We start from the raw sequence: 23173 nt of genomic DNA on the forward strand, positions 1-23173 counted from the left end.
GCATTACACGAATAATAAAGGAATATTATGAACAACATCCCCAGCAAGTGATCATTTAACCTGTATTTAAGGTTCCAAAGAGTAATTTCCTCTTCCAGATATGGTTCATGCCATCCCATATCCTTTTAAAAGAGTAGTGCCCCCAAATTAACACCTTGTGCAGCCCAGAGTAGGACTGCTACATCCTTGTGTTGGAGCTAGTAATACAGCAATATATAATTCTTCTCTTGTACTAAGTTTCCATCTGCAGAAATTCCCAAGAGTTTTATCATGCTCGCACCTGATAAACCACATCTTGCAGTTCTGAGGTTAGGTGTTCTTGGGCCCAGGTGGACCCAGTAGAAGACATCATTCCTTGTTACATCTCAACTTGCTAGATTCAGTCCATCATATCAACCTATCAACATATTTCAAATTGAAATTCTGTTACCCAATATACTTACCATCTCACTTTCCTCCCAGTCTACTCAGATGTTACAAGTACCCTTCCTACCCTCCTCCCAGCCAGTCACACCTCTCTTATTATTTGGGATTCCTCCAGAAGAACCATTTCTACAAGTGGCATTGTGAGTAGAGGAGCAACATATATAGTAGATAAGAGCCAAGCCCCCCCCCCACACCACTGGCCACCTCCTCCCAGGCCGCCCCTGTAGGCCCTCCTCAAAATAAAGAAGTCTACTGGCCCAGGCTAAAAGTTACCCCTCTAAGATTACCAACCATGCTCTTAGAATCCGAGGGTGTAACCCTAGAAGGAAGAATGAGTAAGCTTGTTTGAGCATCTAGAAATTCTCTTACGTTGCCTGACCACATTTACACCATATTTAATTCTCCCCAATATCAAAGACAGAAGTTAAAAGAGAATAGGAGGGATTCTGCTCCTCTCATTCACCTAGCAGCAGCAAATGGTAGAACAACTAAATCTCTTCTCTGGCTATTTTGAACCAAAGCAAACTTCTTTTAAAAAATCCACATTTTTCGGCGCCTGGGTGGCTCAGTGGGTTAAGCCGCTGCCTTCGGCTCAGGTGATGATCTCAGAGTCCTGGGATCGAGTCCTGCATCAGGCTCTCTGCTCAGCAGGGAGCCTGCTTCCCCCATTCTCTCTCTCTGCCTGCCTCTCTGCCTGCTTGTGATTTCTCTCTCTGTCTAATAAATGGATAAAATCTTTAAAAAAAATCCACATTTTTACTCATTCATTCTCTTAACAAGAGTTGATCAACAACTTCCTGTGTGCTAGGCCATGTGCTGGGTTCTGGGGAGACAGGGGTAAATAAAACAGACCTGCCACAGCCATTACAGAAGTCTCTGTGTGATGCTGGTGTGGGCATGCTGTGGGAGAGAGGGCAAGAAAAGACAAGAAACAGATCATTGAATGACTAGATACTGGATTATACTGGATTATAAATTATAGTAATTGCTAAGAAGGAAAAATGCACATGCCCATGAAACAGAATGTGGGAGATGAGAGGGCTATGTTTTATTGTGACACCAGAGAAGACCTTGCAGGAAAAGTGAACTAACACTGATAACTGTCAGGAGAACAGATGCTGGCTGGTGAAGACTGAGGGGAGAGCACCTTCCATACAGACAGAAGAGCACATAAGGGTCTGAAGCAAGAAAGAACTGGACATTTTCAAATAATTTATTGAAGAAGGAAAAAAGACCAGTGTGGCTAAAATGCAGAGTGGGCAGGGGGTGACTCGGGAGGAGGCTGCAGGTCAACCAGGAGGTGTGTATTACAGAGTGCTGCAGACCTGGTATAGGGCAGAAGGCTGGGGCCAAGAATTTGGGGAACAACTTAAGGACTTCTCTTTTTTTAAGCAATATTATCTTTAATATTTAAGAAATATTATCTCACACTGTGTCCATGGGTCAGGAATTTGGGAATGGCTCAGCTGGATAGTTCAGGCTCAGGGGCTCTCATGAGACTGTAATTAAGCCATTGCCTTGGGCTGCAGTCATTCGAAGGCTTGACGAGGCTGAAGGATCCACTTTAGGATGGTTCACTAAAGGGTTGTCAACTTGATGTTGGTCGTTGACCTCAGTTTCTCCTCCGTGAATAGGGATGCTTGAAGCTCTTCCCAATAAGATGGCTGGCAATTTGTGTTAATCCTTCTGGTCTTTTGCCCATTGTTACCTCAAATGCTGTGTCATCTTGTTTTTGTTTTTGTTTTTTTTCCACCCAATCTGTTTATTTGGGCAAAAGACGTTTAAATAAAAGTGAGCATCTTAAACATTTTGAAAGAGAATGGTTCAGTGACATTAAATACATTCACATTGTAGTGGAACCATCACCATCCATCCACAGATTCTTCATCTTATAAAACTAAAATTCTATACCTGTGAAACAATAACTCCCCGTTTCCTACTTACCCTTGCCCCGGCACTCCATTCTACTTTCTGTCACTATGAATTTGACCACTTTAAGCACCTCACACAAGAGAAATCATGTAGTATTTATCCTTTTATGACTGATTTAATTCACTTAGCTTAATATACTCAAGGTTCATTACTGTTCTGGTATGTATTAGGATTTCCTCCTTTTTTAAGGCTTACTCATATTCTGTTGTATGTATAGACCACATTTTCTTATCCATTCATCCATCAATGGACACTTGGTTTGCTTCCACATTTTGGCTATTTTTAATAACACTGTATGAACATGGGTGTACAAATACCTCTTGGAGACCCTGTTTTCAACCATTTTAAATGTATACCCAGAAATGGAATTGCTGGATCATATGGTTATTCTATTTTTAATTTTTTTATAAGCTGCCAAACTTTTCAATGGCAGCTGCATCATTTTACATTTCTTCCAACAGTGCACAAAAATTCTGATTTTGCCACATTCTTGCCAGCACTTGTTTTTGATAAGGGTCCTCTCATTGTGGTTTTGATTTGCATTTCTTTAAGGATTAATGATTTTGAGGATCTTTTCCTGTACTTGGGCATTTGCAGATCTTCTTTTAAGAAATACCTATTCAAGTTCTTTTATTGATTTTGAGTCAGTATGGGTTTTGTTGCTATTGAATTTTAGGAGTTCTCTATAAATTCTAGATATGAATCTCTTATAAAATATGTGATTTGCAAATATTATCTTCATTAAGTATGTTGCCTTTACTCTGCTGATACTGTCTTTTGATGCACAAGTTCTTAATTTTGATAAAGTCCCATTTGCCCATCATTTCTTTCACTGCCTTTGGCACCATATCCAAGAAGTCATTGCCAAATCCAATGCCATGAAACTTTGCCTTAGTTTTTCTTCCAATAGTTTTGTAGTTTTAGCTTTTACATTTAAGTTTTTGATCCATTTTGGTTTAATTTTTTATTTAAGATAATAGATAAGGGTCCAGCTTCATTCTTTAGCATGTGAATGTCCAGTTTTCCCAGCACTATTTGTTGAATGCTGTGTCACTTTTTCTTGAGGATTATAATAGTCTTGTTTGCCTGAGGAGTCAGCCAGGGCATTCATCCACACAACATGCATGGTGTCCTCAATCCGATCTCTGGCCTCTGGCCTGCCCCACTTAAGGATTTAGGCAGGAGAGTTACGTGGTCTCATTTACATTTTTAGGATCATTCTGGATTTAATGCAGAAAATGCATTGGGTGGGTACAATGGCAGATGGAAGGAGCCTTGTTAATAAGCCACTGAAGTGATTCAAGAGAGAGCCATCACCTTGAGCTAGAGCAGAGTCAGAAGTCAAGAATGGGACAGAATAAAGTAATATTTAGCATTGAACACAATTGCACTTAGAGGCTGTTTAATCACGGAGGAGGGCCTTGTGGGGAGTGAGATGTCCGCAATCACCCTCTATTCTCTGACTAGCCACTGCACTGAGTTGAAGGACACTGGAAGACGAGTAGGTTGGAGGGGGTGGTTTTGAGTGTGGTTTCGGATATGATGAGCCGAAAGGGCTCTGCGGTGTTCAAGTGGAGGTGCTAAGTTGGTGGTAGGAACTCCAGGGAGAGACAAGAACCGAGGCTAGAAAGGACAGGTCATGGGCAAATGCATGGGGACTGATAGTATGGGCCTCGACAAACTTGTTGAGGGGAAGTACAGAAGAAAGGAAGGGGGCTGAGGACAGAGCCCTAAAGACCCTCAGCATTTACCACCTGTGTTGAGAAGCAGTGGCCGGACAGGAAAGCCGGAGCAAGCAGTGCCTGAGAAAGCAGGGAGAAGAGGGTTGAGGAGGAAACAGGCAGCAGAGTCAGATGCACTAAAAGCCCAGCATGAGAAGCACTTGGACACACCTGTACCGTGGCACCAGAACAGCCATCCATGGCCACGGCCAGAGGCATGGGCAGATGAGAAGCAGGAGCATGGAGTCTATGGAGTGGAATGTGGGAAGGGAGGGGAGGGAGACTTTGCACGCGGTTAAGGCAACACACTTAATGAAGATAATATTTGCAAATCACATATTTTATAAGAGATTCATATCTAGAAGAGTTTGGCCAGAGGACAGGGCAAGTCTAGCAAGATAAGACAACAGCTGGAGGAGTCCGCTTTGTTTCAATGTTGGTGTCACTCTGCACCAGGGCCATTTCCCCCCACCCCAAGCCCACCACGCTCTCCATGTGACCAGAAGGCAGGCCCAGGGGCCGGGTCCCACCTCTGCAGTCCCTCCTATTCTCTGAGTGAAACAACATTCTTCCCTTGATGCACTCCGTCTGTCGCCACATTCCGTACAGCTCCGTAACCCCCAGGAGGCCTTCTTTACCCACGAAGAAGCTCAGTCCCAGTTCTAGCCAAAGAGGCATCCTCAGGAATACCAGACATACTCATTGTCTCTGATCCCTTCAACAGTCATTTTCTCCTTCCTACATTAGCAACTTCCCTTTGGTGTCTTTGAACCTACCTCTCCGCAAAAACACACATGATTCAAAATGTCAGTCACTTTAAAGACATAAATATGCTTCCTCAAGCCCATAGGTAACAGTGGTTGATGGTATCAGGGCCTCCTCCTGCGGGTGACAGACTTGCAATGACTGAGTGTGTCCATGCAGGTGTGTGTGTGTGCGTGTGTGCGCACATATGCATGTGTGTGCAAGTTTGTGCATTGGCGCCTGTGTGCTTATACGTGCATGCATGTGCACATACGTGTGCACCCGGAAAGGGGACGTGCAACTGTCTTGGGACCAGGGGCAGCCTTAACATCTTTTCCCCACTCTGTTTGCTGTGGACTGCAGCCCCTGGGAAGCCTGGCCCCCCCTACAGATAACAAGGTCACGGAGAAGGAAAAGAAGCCACCCACAGCAACCACCAAGGGGGGAAGAGGGAAAGGAAAGGGCAAGAAGAAAGGGAAAGTGAAAGAGGAGGCGGAGGAGGAAACTGACCCCCGGAAGATCGAGCTGTTCAACTGGGTACGTGCAGTCTTGGCTCCCCTTTCCCGGGATCACAGCGATGGCGCGTGGGTCACCCTCTTTCTCTAGGGCAAGGGGTCGTCCCTGTTGCCTTTGCCTCAGCCCCATACAGGCCCTGAGTCCCGGGGATCGGATGGCGTCAGTGTTTCAAAAGGCGATGGTGGGTTTCACAAACGCCAGACATTCCTGCTCTGTCGGGGAATGTGTTCTGATGCCTTAAAATATGGAAACAAACCAATTCTTCTGAAACAATCACCATTCGGGGAACAGAAGCAGGCGCCCGCGATTGGGATGTGCGAGTAACAGCACTCGTCTGGGCCGGGAGGCTGAACCACGTGCGGCACCGTGTTCCTGGGCTGCGGCTCTGAGGCCACGAGCAAGGAGGGGCCGCCGCAGTGACGTGTGACTGGCACGGTCACGGCCACGACAGCTGGTGGCAGCCGCGTGCTCATGATTTCCACACAGTGACCAGGCAGTCCCCCTCAGTCAAGTAGGCAAACCCTCTCCGGAAGGCCTCACGCTACACGAATGCTGCAGCTTCTGTCATTCTTAAAGGACAGAGGCACACACAATCCCAGCATCTGAACGATTACAACCCACCCCTTCTGAATACAGTTTATGGAGTCCAGAGCTCGGACGGGCGAGTTCTGAGTTAGCTGCATTTTGCCAAGAATGCTACAGCTCATGGGGTTTTTCCTTCCCAACTTTATTTCAAAAGAAAAGCAAATAAGCTCAATTTTAATGAAAACAAAATCGGAACTGGAGAGAGCCACAATACCTGTCTGGCTCCAGTTTTGAATCCTCCTTCAATTCGTTTTGAAGAGGAGAGAAGCGTTTACTTTTTTCCTTTTATCAAGCTTCGATACTTAGATAGGAAATGTAGGGGCCACCCTGAGGAAAAAGAGGGGAGAGGGGGCATGTTTAGTCCAGATGGACAGCAAAGAGAGCCAGGTCCAGCACGCTGTAAGGTCCGATTGCATTTTCCCAGATGCCTCCTCCCGGCTTCATGCTGGAGGCCCTCTGGGAGGCCGCTCAGGGACCCCTCTGGTTGCTTCATCCAGGTGAACGCTCTGGAACAAGCCATGCTGGATGCTCTGGTCTTAGATCGAGTGGACTTCGTGAAGCTCCTGATTGAAAACGGAGTGAACATGCAGCACTTTCTCACCATCCCGAGGCTGGAAGAGCTTTACAACACGGTGAGTGTTCCAGAAGGAGGGAGGGCCGTGGGGAGCTGCCCTGTGAGGGTATTCAGCAGCAGTGCCTGGTTTGCATTACTGCCCTTCAAATGAGCATACAGTCACTAAACCACTGGTTTTAGTGGCGGGGGTGGGGGGCATCATTTAATGGCAGGTGACTGTTCTCCCCCATGCGGGCCACGGCTTAGGTTCACATCCTTACCAGCTACAACCTTGCCTCACCAGACAGCTTCAGTAAGAACCCAGGTGCGGTATGTGAAGACTAGTTTATACAAAGAGGGACTCTAGCTTCCTAAATCATTAGCAGAGTGAAAAGTTCCCCAGTGAGCAGTTCTGTGGGACCCCCGGTTTGGGTTTTTTTTTTTTTTTTAAGATTATTTATTTATTTGACACAGAGAGAGAGAGAGGCAGTAAGAGAGGGAACACAAGCAGGGGGAGTGCAAGAGGGGGAAGCAGGCTTCCCGCTGAGCAGGGAGCCTGACACGGGGCTTGATCTGGGGATGCCCGAACACGACCTGAGCCCAAGGCAGATGCTCAACGACTGAGCCACCCAGGTGCCCCGGGACCCCCACTTTTTCAAGCACCTTCAGTGAACAATGGACAACTAAGCTTTCCGGGAGCTTTTCCAGCAAAGAGCTCTACTATCTGAGAATCCAAGTATATGGGCGAAATCCTCTTGGTGTTTATTATTACAATGTGGATTTTGAGAATTTTTTTTCCCTGTCCCCATTCTGAAGTTTTTCACAGTGAAAACAGTCCTCAGCACTTGTTTGGTCCTTGCTGAATTTCTCACACAATATTGCACACCAGAAGAGGCTCTTTAGAAAAAAATCAGTAGAAAGCAGTTAACGTATCTTTGAACGTGCTGGGTCCTTCTTTACCCCATCCGGTCCTATCTTGTAGAAGAGACTTACAGATCATGGGTTACAGTCCAGCTCTCACAAGTCATTACTCCCACAGAGTAGCGTAGGATTTAGCTCCAAGAACTCAAGAGAAAAACACGTTTAACATGGCCGAATGCTTCTCTTTCAGAGGCTGGGTCCACCGAACACACTTCATTTGCTGGTGAGGGATGTAAAAAAGGTCAGTCTGCCATTTTGCAACTCCTACCCAATGGCGTCTTTCAATAAGACATTTTATAAAGCAATTTTTACATTTACAAAGCAATTTTCATATTATTGGCGGCATCAGAAATAAAGAGCTCCTCTCTCCATAAAAGAACTTCCTTTAAAGTAATATATCTTTTTCACGTTTCATGTTCATCCGCACACATGCTAGGCTCATGTTGAATGACTCTTGGTTACAGCATCTTGGCACCATTTCCATTGCCTGGGGCAACAGCCAGGGAGCGTCATCTTACCCCTGACCTGAGCTTGCATCTGTCAGTGGAGTCTCCTGTTCTGTTATCTCCTTTAAGATCCTCGGCTCTCTCCTTCACTGAGCCAGCTTCCAGAAGGAACATGCCTCATGTCACTGTGTGTGTTCCGTGGACCGAAGCAGTCATCCTTCCTGCTCTCTCATTAGTGAGTGATAGATGTTTCCCCCTCTTTCCGCTGCTGCTGACTACTAGAGTGTGTGTTCTTGTAGGATCTCGTCCGCTCCCTGTTCTGTCATGTCGCCACAGGCTACAGGATTAGACTGAGTTAAAGTGTGAGTGATTCATTTCTCGAGGATGCAGTCCCTGGCTTGCAAAGCGTGGAACGTGTATTCATATTCTGAGCAAGAGAAAATAATTCAAATGAGAGAAGAGAGTTTTCAGAGTCCTGCATAGTCTGGCCATCCTTTATACAAATGTCTACTATTCAGTTTCTACAGACATTCACTGGATCAGTGAATTATTGGTGGGTCTGGGAACCAAGAGGGACCAGTACCCTTGCTTCCTCCATCAGGAATCTGATTTCCCAGATCTCTTAGATTAGGGAGAGCAAACATTCAAAAGTCCCAGCTACCCAAGTTCAGACCCAACCGTGTCTCACCTAAATGGCTTCAAGAATCCTCTTTCCACCTCTGGCCCCACACGCCATGACCATCCCAGACACAGGATTCCCCAACTTAAAATCCTCCAAAATCTCATGAAGTTCAAGGTCTTCCAAGAAAATTGTAGCCCCCTGGCCCAGTTCGTCAATATCCCCTACTCTTTCCCATCACATCCTCACCACGGGGTACACATGCCAGACTCTCTGGGGCCCATGCAGTGCTCCTGTCTGTCTTCCTCCTTGTCCCCTGCAGTTTCTACTCCTCCCACTCCTCGCCCCCTCACATGTGCCTCCTACAGAATGTCCCCGCTTACCCCTCTCACCCACCCAGAGTTCAGGAGTTCAGGGCCAGACTCAGGGCTTGTGGCTTTGCTCCTCCTCTAGAACAGTGAGTTCCCTGAGGGCAGGGCTGTGTCTCTTTATCTTTGCAAATGGCATTCGGGATCGGGTGGAGAATCCGGACAGGAGCTGCACAGACTTGTTAATGCAAGTTTCAACTGAGTGAAGTATTCGGTAAATGTGGCCAGTTCTGAAGTAAAGGGAGGACATTTGGAATGTGTCATCTGCACGCGAACGCTGGGTTCCCACCATCATTTCTGCCGTGTGAAATTAAACCATCAATAATAGAAAACAAAAATCCTTACAACCCATTGGTCCCCTCTGCCCCCTGGGTAAGTCAGCTGTCCAGCAACGCCCATGACTGGCCAACCTCGTCACCAAATACAACCTGTTGTATTTTGTTGAAACACTCTGCCCCTTCACTGACTCCCAGTCACACCAGATACTTTGTCCCCCCAAAAGTCACAGGGCACCATGTGGAACTTTCTCTAAGAAATTCCCAGCCCCAAGGATACTCTCCCAGTGCCTCCTATCCAGTCCTCCTTCCCGTCATGTGGGTCACTTCCTCCTTCAGCACGGAAGCTGGACTCCGGGCTCCTAAAGCGGCTTCTCCCTGGCAAGCAGCTATCAAAGCACCTTCTCAGCATGACTCATCTGCTCTCACAAAGGAGGTCCCGGGCCAGCTGCAGCCCCTCTCCTCTACATCTACACGGGCACGCTGCAGCCCATTTTGACCCAGCCCGTGGACAAGCCCAGGGCTCTACCCTGCACTCTCATGGGTTTCTAACTCTTCTCACTGGGAAAGTTTAACCTATTTTCTGAAGTATGACTTACCCCCTCATCCCCTTCAGTCATATGGTAATAGACTGAATATTGTTTAATGCTCCACTCCATACATCAGCACCCAAGGGGTAGCCAGGAATGGCCACTTATGCCCAAGGTGTGTGATGAAGACCGCACTTGGAATGCATTCTTGCAAGGCCTGAGACACGGCTTCTTTTCTTCTAGGGCAACCTGCCACCTGATTACCACATCAGCCTCATCGACATAGGGCTTGTGCTGGAGTATCTCATGGGCGGGGCATACCGCTGCAATTATACCCGGAAGAGCTTTCGGACCCTTTACAACAACTTGTTTGGACCTAAGAGGGTAGAACAAAATGAACTTGTGATGTTCTATGGTCCCCTGCTATCCTTTCCAATATAACTCAGTCTGTTCAAAGCCAAGTTCATTACCCCATCCCCAAAGACACCTGTCCTTCCTCCTGTAGCTATCCAGGTGTGAGCTGCATGGTCCCTAGAGATGCCCATGTTTTACCCACAGCCTCTATCGCCCTCAGCAAGGCAGGCCCTCGGCCCATGGATTACATCTGCTCCCTGACTTTTGTCTATAGTAGGCTTCCTCCCGGGCTCCCTGGTCTCCGCCCTCTCCAATCCATCCTCCCACTGTAGCCACTTCTATCTTCCAAAGCAAAAGACATGACACTGCACTCCTTGCTCAAATACTTACAGTGTTCTCCACCACCTGAGGAATCACAGCCAAGCTTATGATGACAGCATCTAAGCCTCTGTCAACCTAAGAGCTGTCCCACGCTGTCATGGGAGACCCCAAACCTCTGCCAAACTCAAATTGTATTACGATACCAGCCATGTCTTTCCCCTGATCAAAACGCCACGCCTATCACAGGACCAACTCAAATGTCAGATCTTCCATGGAGCTCTCCTCTCGCCCTCCGCATGGAGCCCCCCAAACTCCATGTCTGCGTTTCTGTTAGTGAACCTCTCTGGTTCCACCTGGGTCATGTGTCTGCACATCTTTCTCCTTACCTGACTTTGGCTGTCCAGAAACAGTGTCCATATTACAGCATTTCCTTTCCTTGGGTCTTTCCCTTAATTATTAATGATATCAAGTACTTCTGAACCCAGGATTCTGTCCCCTACTAACAACACTGCCATGTACTACTAACATTAGTGCTACTACTATTAGTTACCTGATTAAATGGATGTTTTTTCCCTCTTTTATTATGCAGCCTAAAGCTCTTAAACTTCTAGGAATGGAAGTAAGTATAACATGTTTTCATTGGTTTTATATCTTCATCAAATACATGTAGCCCTCTTTGTGTTATATTTGTCTAATGTAGACTGGCGGTTGCTTTCAATGGATCGATCCACTACCCTATGCCACCATTTATTTAGATAGTGTACTCAAATTATAGAAAAGGATAGTAGGCATTCCAAAAAAGGTAAAAACTACTTAATTCATTTTATAGAGTTAGCAAAACCATAGTTCCAAAAGTAAACAGAGAATAAACAAGAACAACAAAAAAAACCCTCAAAATCATAAATAATAGTGAAAGAAATTCAGCAGCATATTTTAAAAGTTCTAAGGAAGTAATTAAAGTCTTCTAAGAATGCGAATATAATTTAACGTTAGTAAGTTTTTAGTATATTGCATCATATCAAGAAGTAAAGAAGGAAAATGGTAAAAGAGTGTTTTCAACAAATGCTAAAGAAGAATTGAAAAACAGTTTCCTTAATTTTTTAAAGTTTACTAGAAACAGAATGAAAAAAAATAGAACGATAAGATAAAAATACCCCCTGATATGATTAAAAATACATGTATGCAGGGGCACCTGGGTGGCTCAGTGGGTTAAGCCTCTGACTTCGGCTCGGGTCATGATCCCCACATCAGGCTCTCTGCTCAGCAGGGAGCCTGCTTCTCCCTCTCTATCTGCCTGCCTCTCTGCCTGCTACTGCCTACTTGTGATTTCCCCCTCTGTCAAATAAATAAATTAAAAATCTTTAAAAAAAATACATGTATGTAGTAAGAAGAAATCTATGACATTGGGAAAAGTATGTACTATGGTGAGTGCTGTGAAGTGTGTAAACCTGATGATTCACAGACCTGTACCCCTGGGGATAAAAATACATTATATGTTTATTAAAAATTTTTTTAATTAAATTAATTTTAAAAAATTTTAAAAAGAAGAAATCTATGACTGAGCACTAATGCCCTCGAGTCATTTTTATTAACATCAAGAAGACAAGCATGCCCATTATCGTTGCCATCATAATGAACCCCATTAGTTTTTTAAAGTTTTCTAGGAATTGTACCACATGAAAAAAATAAACGTTAAAAAAAGAATACGCCTCAAGGGGAGAAATAATTACTTTAAAAGAATACTTAAAAGGAAGGAAAAATTATTACAGCAAAAAATATTATTTTGTGTCTAGAAAATTCAGGAAAATCAATTAAAGTTCTTTCCCAATAGAATAAAAGCACCCAGAAATCAGCTTAACAAGGAACCTTAAGAACAAAGCACTAGACATGAAAATATGTACATGAATGGAAGAATACCATAACACAGCAATTAAGGCTATTGTTAAGATTCTTCTCAAATACATTCATGACTTAAATCGCATCCCGATTACTATAAGGACTCAGGGTAGAAGGTGTCGATTCTGTGTTCACGGTGAAGACTGATTTTAACATTGTTACACCATTGTTGATGGAGCTGTGGTCTTACAAGGACTGCGATATGGAACTTTCTATAATTTCCTATTCTCTCACGTTCCTAACATCATGTAGGGTTTATCTTTTAGGTGAAGGTTCACCCAAATAGCCTAGACCCACTTCTCTTTTAAGAGGTGTATCTTTCACCACCTTTATAGCCACTTCCTGAGTCCACCCAGGCTTTCTATTTTCTGGAGTCCACTTTCGTCATTTAGGCTTTCCTAGAAAACATCATGATCCCAGGGTCCTGGGATCAAGTCCTACATCAGGACTCCTTGCTCAGCAGGGAGCCTGCTTCTTCCTCTGCCCGCTGATCCCTGTGCTTGCTCCCTCTAGAGATTCTCACAAATAAATAAATAAATCTTTAAACAAAAAAAAAAGGGGGGGTGCACCTGAGTCTTTCAGTTGGTTAAACATCTGCCTTTGGCTCAGATCATGATCCCAGGGTCCTGGGATTGAGTCCCACATTGGGCTCCCTGCTCAGTGGGGAGTCCGAGTCTCCCTCCCTCTCTGCCCCTCCTCCCTGCTTGTGCTCACTCTCTCTCTCACTCTCTCACTTGCTCTCAAATAAATAAATAAAATCTTTAGACTTTCCTAGAAAACAATTTATTTCATCTAGATTTCAAATTCATTGGTATAAATCTTTATATTATATTCTGTTTCAGTCTCCTCAATATCTTAATTGTGTGCCCTTCTGATTTTTAAAAATTATATCTTCTTTTGTTTTTTTCTTAACCAAACTGTCCTACATATTTGATGGTATTTTTGCTGTATCAAACAACTTTATTTTTTTCTATTTTTGTTCTTATTAACGTCTCCTACATTTTTATTCATTCCTTCCATATACTTTCTACAGTTACTGTATTGTTTTTATGGACTCCATTTGATGGGAGGTTCACTCATTTTCAATCTTCCCTTTATTGCAATAAACACATGAAACATATAAATTTTTCCCTTAGCATTGTTTTCATATCACACATGTTTAGGTAAGTAGAACCTTCATTGTCATTTATTTCTAAATTGTTTATAATTTCCTCTTTAATTCAAGAGCATTTAAAGTTATTATTATTATTTCAAAGAGAGAGAACAGAAGTGGGAGGGGTGGCCAGGAGGGTCAGAGGGAGAGGGAGAAGTAGAATCCCCACTGAGCAGGGATTTCCCCAGGAGGGATTCAGTCCCATGACCCTGGGATCATGACCCGAGCCCAAGGCAAACAGTTAACTGACTGAGCCACCCAGGCACCCCTAATCCAAGCGCATTTAAAATCCAGAAGTGCATTTAAATTTTTCCAGATGCAGACTCCTCTGTTATTATCCAAGTGTTGTTGATGTCTACTTTTATTCTTTGATAAGTCAACTATGTGATTTGTAGTATGTGGAATCTGTTGAGATCGAAAATCTCAAAGGACTTGGGGTATAATGCCTGGTGGGGTTTTGTTAATGATCCATGTATGGTGGAAATACATGTGCGTTCTTGGTCTGTTAGGAACATTTCTTATATTTAGCTGTCAGATCAAATTGATAATTATGTAATTTAATTTGTTTCCATATTTAGGAATTTTTTCAAGTTCATTTGGAAGTGAAGTACATTCAGGGACTCTTTACTGTAACAGTGGATGTGTCCATTTCTCTTTATACTTCCAGTTCATATCTTTTCTTCTTTTATTGAGATGTTTCTCTTTTTCTTGTTGCTTTGTAGCAGTTTAGGAAAATTAACTCTTTGTTTGTTATATCCTCTCTCTAGCAATTTTAAAACTATTTTAAAAGAATTTTTATACAATTAGTACTTTGGTATTATGTATTATTGAAAGATAGGCTTAAAGGGCTTCTGTTTTATAACATTTCATAGCCATTTGTGGATTTTTATTTAATTTGATATATTCTTCAATATATATTCTTCAATATATACTGAAGAATATATACATATATAATATATAAGAATATATAATATTCTTAAAAGAATATTAAATATATATATATATAGAGAGAGAGAGGTGGAGAATGGCAGAGGGAGGGACAGAGTCTTAAGCAGGTTCCACTCCCAACATGGAGGCCTAACAGTATATTCTTGAAAATAAATCTGTGAAATAAGTCAAGCAGAGAAAGTCAATTATCATAGGGTTTCACTTGTTTGTGGAACATAAGGAATAACATGAGGACATTAGGAGAAGGAAAGGAGAAGTGAATTGGGGGAAGTTGAAGGGGGAGATGAGCCTTGAGAGACTGTGGACTCTGGGGTGGGGGGATGGGCGAGCCTGGTGGTGGGTGTTATGGAGGGCACGTATTGCATGGAGCACTGGGGGTGGTACATAAACAATGAATCTTGGAACACTGAAAAAATAAAATTTAAAAAAATAAAAATAATTAAATTTTTAAAAAAGAAAGAATTTGTATAAAATGACCTGTAAAGAAAAAAGAAAGAAAGAAAAAAAGAAAAGAAAAGAAAGGAAAGCTGTGTTTATTTTTAAATTTCTGTGGAGCAATTTTTTTAAAATTTATTATTATTATTATTATTATTATTATTTATTAACATATAAGGTATTATTAGCCCCAGGGGTACAGGTCTGTGAATCTCCAGGTTTACTCACTTCACAGCACTCACCGTAGCATATACCCTCCCCAATGTTCATAACCCCACCACCCTCTCCCTACCCCCCCACCCTGCAACCCTCAGTTTGTTTTATGAGATTAAGTGTCTCTTATGGTTTGTCTCCCTCCTGATCCCATCTTGTTTCATTTATTCTTTTCCTACCCCCGCAAACTCCCACATTGCTTCTTGACTTCCTCATATCAGGGAGATCATATGATAGTTGTCTTTCTCTGATTGACTTATTTCACTCAGCACAATACCCTCTAGTTCCATCCACGTTGTCACAAATGGCAAGATTTCATTTCTTTTGATGGCTGCATAGTATTCCATTGTGTATATATACCACATCTTCTTTATCCATTCATCTGTTGATGGACATCTAGGTTCTTTCCATAGTTTGGCTATTGTGGACATTGCTGCTATAAACATTCAGGTGCAGGTGCCCCTTCGGATCACTACATTTGTATCTTCAGGGTAAATACCCAGTAGTACAATTGCTGGGTTATAGGATAGCTCTATTTTCAAATTTTTGAGGACCCTCCATGCTGTTTTCCAGAGTGGTTGCACCAGCTTGCATTCCACCAACAGTGTAGGAGGTTTCCCCTTTCTCTGCCTCCTCGCCAGCATCTGTCATTTCCTGACTTGTTAATTTTAGCCATTCTGACTGGTGTGAGGTGATATCTCATTGTGATTTTGATTTGTATTTCCCTGATGCCGAGTGATGTGGAGCACTTTTTCATGCATCTGTTGGCCATCTGGGTGTCTTCTTTGCAGAAATGTCTGTTCATGTCCTCTGTATGTGGCAATTTTTAACCTATATAGAACAAGGTCCTCTAAATTACCGTGACTGTAGTTTTACTGTGACTGTTTAGAAAACTAGAACAAAAACATTTAAATCCAGGACAAGGTATGGCAGTTTCAGTAGAAATGTTACAACTCACGAGGAAACTCTAACAGGGACGCCTGGGTGGCTGAGTGAGATAAAGCCTCTGCCTTCGGCTCAGGTTATGATCCCAGGGTCCTGGGATCGAGCCCCGCATTAGGCTCCCTGCTAAGCAGAGAGCCTGCTTCCTCCTCCTCTCTTTCTTTCTGCCTCTCTTCCTACTTGTGATCTCTGTCTGTCAAATAAATAAATAAAATCTTAAAAAAAAAAAAGAAAGAAACTATAACAAACAGAGTTTTACGGGGGGTGGGGTGAGCCGGGTGGTGGGTGTTATGGAGGGCAGGTACTGCTTGGAGCACTGGGTGTGGCGCATAAACGATGAATTCTGGAACACTGAAAAAAAAAATAAAATTGAATTAAATTTTTTAAAAAACAAAACTATAACAATTAGGTCAGTCATGAATAACACATGATAAGAATTGGAGGGCCAGGCCTTTAACCCAGCCACTCTAGTTGTGCGAATGTGGGCAAGTTATTCAGACTTTGGGCCATAACTTCCTTATCTGAGGGAATGGAAGAAATTCTCAACCTCTGAGTCATTGAAGAATAAGTGTAGGTAATTGATGGGAAAGCTGCTTGTAAAGGAATAAGTACCCATGTCTGTTATACCGCTGAGTACTGAAGTCTTAGTCTGCAGTAATCTGAGCCCATCTAATTAATCTTGCTCCCAGGTTCACCCCGATTCTCCCTGTCATGACCCACCTTTCTTTTGGATCCTGTTCTATTTTCAGAACAGTCCCTCATCATCCCTTGAGGAAATGGAAATTTTGGCCTTCACTCTGCACCACACACATGAAAGGACAAAGCTCATTTAAAAAGGAACATTTGCTTCCTTTAAACATTGATAGGGAAAACCTACAACATTTTTTTCTCTCTCCCCTTCTACATTTTCCTATTCATCTCTGGTCACCTATGTCTGACACTGATATCGGGAGACTTCCCCAAGAAAATAAACTTTACCTCTCCCGTGATGCTGTTTGTGTTTTAGTGTATTCCTTCTTTCAGTTTTGTAGCATGTCCTCAGGCTTTTTCAAAAATATATTATTGAAGTATGTTTGACACACAATGTGGCATTAGTTTCCCATATACGACTGATTCAACAATTCTTTTTTTTTTTTTAAGATTTTATTTATTTACTTGACAGAGATCTCAAGTAGGGAGAGAGGCAGGCAGAGGGAGAGAAAAGAGGAAGCAGGCTCCCTACTGAGCAGAGAACCTGATGCCAATGCCGAAGGCAGAGGCTTAACCCACTGAACCACCCAGGCGCCCTGATTGAACAATCCTACACGTTTCTCCGCACTCACCCTAATAAGCGTTATCCTCATCTGTCACCATGCAATGTCACTACAACATTATTGACTATATTGCCTATTCTGTACTTTTCACCTCTATGACTTATTTATTTTATAACTGGAAGTTTGTACCCCTGAATCCCTTTCACTGATTTCACCCATCCCTCCACATCATCCTCTCTGGCAACCACCAGATTTTTGTCTGTATATAAGTCTGGGATTTTTGTTTTTCTGCTTATTTGTTTTGTTTGCTAGGTTCCACATGTAAGTGAAATCATGTGGTATTAGTCTTTCTCTGCCTGCCTTATTTCACTTAGTATCATATCTTCTACATCCATCCACGTTGTTGCAAATGGCAATATCTCATACTTTTTTATGGCTGAGTAATATTGCACTGTGTGTAAATTCCACCTCTTTATTCATTCATCTGTTGATGGACACATGTTGCTTTCACATCTTAGCTATTGTAAATAATACTGCAATAAATATAGGGATACATGTATCTTTTCAAATTAGTTCTTTTGTTTTCCTTGGGTAAATGCTCAGCAGTGGAATTACTGGGTCATAGGGTAGCTCTATATTTAACTTTTTGAGGAACCTCCATACTGTTTACCACAGTGGCTGCACCAGCTTGCATTCCCACCAACAGTGTAAGAGGGTTCCTCCACATACCCATTATACTTGTTATTTGTATCCCCTCAATTTTTAAAGGCTTGTGGAAAAAACAACAACAACAAACAAACACCTGCCAACCCAGAAGTATAAAGTCATCGAACTCTAGCATGCCTTTTTAGTCTATTTTGGGTTTAGGTGCTTTCCTTATTATAATAAAGACATGTCCTTCTTTCCACAAGAATCAATATACTGACTGGGAACCTCAGATGTATTTACAAAATCTCTTTATTACCGCTGACAAAGGGGTTTTCCTTTTTTTGGTAGTCATGAAATCTTTTGCTGTGCACTTATGACAGAACCGTGAAAATTGTTTCCCCTCAGGATGACGAGCCTCCAGCCAAAGGGAAGAAGAAGAAAAAGAAGAAGAAGGAGGAAGAGATTGACATTGACGTGGATGACCCTGCCGTGAGTCGGTTCCAGTACCCCTTCCACGAGCTGATGGTGTGGGCCGTGCTGATGAAGCGTCAGAAAATGGCGGTCTTCCTCTGGCAGCGAGGCGAGGAGAGCATGGCCAAGGCCCTTGTGGCCTGTAAGCTGTACAAGTCAATGGCCCACGAGTCCTCCGAGAGCGAGCTGGTGGACGATATCTCCCAGGATCTGGACAACAACTCAAAGTGAGTGTCTCGAGGGAGTTTAAGAACTGGAAGTGACTATTGTCCTGAGGACCTGTCCCCTTGGGGGAGGGTGGCAAATGCATTTCTCACTTAAGTCCCATTATGTTGAAAGCTTGGTCATAAATCACTTTGTCCATCATGTCAATATTTTTCCTTCTGCTTCTCTGAGGTATTTCTAGACTGCCATTGTTTTGTTTTTTTACTGCCCTCTCATGGGAACTATGGAAACATAATGTTAAGGCAAAGACAGTGAAACAGATTTCCACACGGAAACACACAGAGGAGTACAACTCTAGTGACATTACCTCTCAACTTGACTTTCTCAAGTGCTCCCTCTCTCATTAAGGTGGGACAGGACAGCCAGAGGATCCTGCAGTTGGGTATTTCCCTTCTCCCAGGACAATTAGGCTCTCATAATACCCCAGGAAGTTAGTCTATGGCTAACTCTTCTTCTGGCAGGCCTTGTTAAGAAACAGGGCACACTGACTTATTTCTCTGTCTGTCTCTGCAGTTTTGGGAGCAGCAGTGTGTGCTGTGATCTCAATTCTCTGACGAGTTTAGAAGGGCTGTCAATTTTCAGTTTGTCCAGCTTTTCACTTATTGTGAGGACAGACTGGTCACTTCCAAGCCGCTTACGTGCAGAACCAAAACCCAGAAGTCCCAATACAACTTTATAGATGAAGGAACTTGAGGCCTACACAGGCAACTCTGCCAACATCTAACATCTTTCTTTTCTGAGGCGCACTGCTTTTATTTTCTAAATAAAATTAGATATAGTGATTTCCAAAATCACTAGATTTCTAAATATTGGGAATTCAAGGTTATCCAAAGAAATAGGACGGTATTCCCCTGTCTCAGTGGGTTGGTAAACACCATCCCTCTGCTTCCTGGAGGATTCTCATGGTGATACGTCACCGTACAGCTTGTAGGACCTGAGGCTAGAGAGCATTTCTTTTCAGGGATCAGGGAAGGCCATCCCCTCCCCCCCCCGCCCCACATAATTCCTCCCTTCTGTATCTTCAGCTCATCATTGGAATGAAATCTTACAAAAAATGGAGAAACAAAAACTTGGTGAAGGGCGATCACTTTGGAACTTTATCTTAACCACATTCCTTGAAAAATGTTGAAGGAACAGGGAATGTTTATGACTGCCATTGAGTATTGGAATGTCATGCAGAAAATGGAATAAGTTTTACGTTTACAAGGGTGCTGGGGTGGCTCAGTCTGTTAAACGTCTGCCTTCAGCTCAGGTCATGATTTCAGGGTCTTGGGAATCTCACCTCAGTGGGGAGTCTGCTTCTTCCTCTCCCTCTGTGCTCTCTCTCTCTCGCTCACTCTCTCTCAAGTAAATAATTTTTTTTAAATTTTTTTTAAAAGATTTTATTTATTTATTTGACAGAGAGAGATCACAAGTAGACAGAGAGGCAGGCAGAGAGAGAGAGGGAAGCAGGCTCCCTGCTGAGCAGAGAGCCCGATGCGGGACTCGATCCCAGGACTCTGAGACCATGACCTGAGCCGAAGGCAGCGGCTTAACCCACTGAGCCACCCAGGCGCCCCTCAAGTAAATAATTTTTTTGAAAGATCTTAAAAAAAATTTGTATATTTGTAGTCAACTTGTGTTATCCTCTCCTTCTCCTCAGCTTGGCTCCCCTTAATTTCCCATCCTCCACCTCCAACAACTGGGTCCTGGCCGCTCTAGGCCCCAATGACAACTAGAGCCTGTCTCTTTCATTGCACTGAGTGTTGGATTCTCTTGTGACCACTGTGTTACTGAAATAATTGCTCACGTGCAAAGAAAGGCATCCATACAAACCCATGTGTTCACAAACAATATACTGGTATGACCAGAAGCTAGGTCAAGGAACAGGACCTTACCTAGACCTACCAGCCCTCCTGGTATCCCCCTGCAATGTCCACCCATACACTCCATAGAAGGTAGCCATATTCTGACTTCCATTGCCACAGGCACTTTGCTCTCCTTTCTGTCTACATCCCTTTTCCAAGAACAGTCAAGGGAAAGAACTTCATCTCCTCGTTTCTGTGTCCCTGAGATCTGAGGGCAAATGTGGTGTCATTCTAAAGTCCATTTGCAGCAGGAGCAGTCAGTCCCCCAACATGACTGAACACAGAGCCCTGGTCCCAGCCATTCCCATCTGGGGACATACCCCATGAGCTTCCCAACCGCAGAATATTGGAAATCAAGGATTCTGAGTTCTGTGGCTCCATGATGTCCCTGTGGACACGTCTCTCCAACAAAGAGCATGTGACCACGGAAGCTTCAGCCCTGGCTGGTTTCTTTCCCTCCAGAGACTTTGGCCAGCTTGCAGTGGAGTTGTTAGACCAGTCCTATAAGCATGACGAGCAGATCGCCATGAAACTGCTGACCTACGAGCTCAAGAACTGGAGCAACTCCACCTGCCTGAAGCTGGCGGTGGCGGCCAAACATCGGGACTTCATCGCTCACACCTGTAGCCAGATGCTGCTGACCGACATGTGGATGGGAAGGCTGCGGATGAGGAAAAATCCCGGCCTGAAAGTACGTAATGACGAGTTGTGAGCTCTGACTCTGCACCTTGCTGAGCTGGGCACTTCCTGTGGATTATTTCATTTACTCCTCTGAACAACCCCACCAGGGAGATGCCTGTCTTACAGATGACTTGAGTAATTTGCCCAGGGTCTGAGCTGGGAAGGCGTGGGTCCAGGACCTGAACCCAAGAGGTCTAATGCCTGACTTAATCACCGTGCCTGGCTTAGGGAGCCTGGAGTCCACCCGAACTAACCACATGCCCCCTGGACAGGCCATCTACCTGCCATTAAAGCAGACATCTGAACTCTTTCTATGGATCCCGTTACAACTCTGAAGTTGTGTAATATTGATTTGATTGGTGATGTTTTCATTACATGGGGTTTGTAAGAGAATATGAGGTCATGAATGGGCTGGAAAAGGATGTAATAGGTGGAAAAGTATATTGTGATGAAATCCTAGTTCTGCTGTTTACTACTGTTAATGACTAGGTTACCTTTCTTTCTTTCTTTCTTTTGTTAATGACTAGGTTACCTTTCTTTCTTTCTCTATTTTTCTTTCAAGTAGGCTTCACACCCAGCATCAAGCCCAGTACAAGGCTTGAACTCATGACCCTGAGTTCAAGACCTGAGCTGAGATCAAGAGTTGGCTGCTTCACCAACTGAGCCACCCAGGCACACCAACTATTAGGTTATCTTGAGGAGAGATTCTAATCTTCAGATAAGGTAGTCCCTCATGACACTATTATACCAATCTCATGGGAGAGCCATGAGGGTAACTAAAAGACACTATATGTTATGTTGTATGGTTCTGGCAAATAGAAGGCCCTCCGTGTCTTAAAATTTTGAAGGGGGACCGCCTGGGTGGCTCAGTGGGTTAAAGCCTTGCCTTCCGCTCAGGTCATGATCCTAGGGTCTTGGGATCTAGGCCCATATCCGGCTGTCTGCTCAGTGGGGAGCCTGCTTCCTCCTCTCTCTCTCTGCCTGCCTCTCTGCCTACTAGTGATCTCTGTCTGTCAAATAAATAAATAAATAAAGTCTTAAAAAAGATTTGAAGGGGATGCTTTATCCCCATATGAGAACTGAGCATCAGGATTAAAAGTCAATCAGATTAAATGAGTTTAAGGAGTCAGTGAGATCCAAGAAGAAAGTGCTTCCAGTAAATTCCAATAAATTCCAATAATAGTTGGAATTACTGAGCAGCTACAAGTATCAGAGATACTGGTTAAGGAAACAAACACAGTTTCTTTTCTTTCTTTTTTTTTAAATGAAAACAGTTTCTTAACAAGAAAATCCTTTATGAGAAAATAGAAGGGGAATCAAATTTCAGGAAGAAAACAAAAGTTAAGGTTCAGTTAGGATTCAAATTAAAATTCAGAATGATTCTGAATGGCTGGTCGAATGTTAAAAAGACCATTTGATCTCTGATGCCAAGAACATGATCCTTTAGGGGCGCCAGAATTCTACATTAAAGTTGCCATATGGCCGTGCAATAAACAATATTTATACAGTACTTAAAATGAAGTGCTTTTTCTTGGTTTTCAGCTTTTAGAATAGTTCCACAGACAAAGCACTGAAGGCTCAAGAAAGATTCCTAAACAGGATACAAAAGTCACCAAGTATGAAAATACAGAAGCAAAGGCACTGCTTGGGAAAACTGGGTGATAGAAGGCAGAAAGGAGGGTAGTGAGAAGGATAGTGACCCATATTATAAAGCAGGCAATCGAGGGGCGCCTGGGTGGCTCAGTGAGTTAAGCCTCTGCCTTTGGTTCAGGTCATGATCCCACAGTTCTGGGATTGAGCCCCCCATCCATCCGGGCTCTCTGCTTAGCAGGGAGCCTACTTCCTCCTCTCTCTCTGCCTGCCTCTCTGCCTACCTGTGATCTCTGCCTGTCAAATAAATAATAAATAAAATCTTTTTTAAAAAGTGAAAAATAAAGTGGGCAATCGAGAGCATCAAAAGTTGTTGAGACAAGAGATAAGGATTTCAGTTTATGACAAAGGCATCTTCGTAGGAACTGAAAATATTCCTGTGCCTATTAAAAATGGAACAGAAGAATAGGATGTCAATAGGTAATACTTATATTAACAAAGAAACAGCAGTATCAAATATCACTCAAGTTGTTAAAAATGTGAAATTGTTATCAGTAAGG

General features: G+C 43.4%; 1 protein-coding gene across 1 annotated transcript in view; it reads left to right on the forward strand.

The window, feature by feature from the left end:
• TRPM1 (transient receptor potential cation channel subfamily M member 1) overlaps positions 1 to 23173 on the forward strand; it is a 72234-nt gene that overhangs the window by 10836 nt on the left and 38225 nt on the right. Inside the window, exons 9-15 of the mRNA XM_044230589.1 lie at positions 5187 to 5360; positions 6422 to 6556; positions 7589 to 7639; positions 9880 to 10020; positions 10901 to 10930; positions 18205 to 18497; positions 20805 to 21033. Of these exons, the coding sequence (XP_044086524.1) occupies positions 5187 to 5360; positions 6422 to 6556; positions 7589 to 7639; positions 9880 to 10020; positions 10901 to 10930; positions 18205 to 18497; positions 20805 to 21033 (1053 nt within the window). The remainder of the gene's footprint in view (positions 1 to 5186; positions 5361 to 6421; positions 6557 to 7588; positions 7640 to 9879; positions 10021 to 10900; positions 10931 to 18204; positions 18498 to 20804; positions 21034 to 23173) is intronic.

Source organism: Neovison vison, chromosome 13 (genome assembly GCF_020171115.1).
Source record: "Neovison vison isolate M4711 chromosome 13, ASM_NN_V1, whole genome shotgun sequence".
NCBI classification, from domain to species: domain Eukaryota; kingdom Metazoa; phylum Chordata; class Mammalia; order Carnivora; family Mustelidae; genus Neogale; species Neogale vison.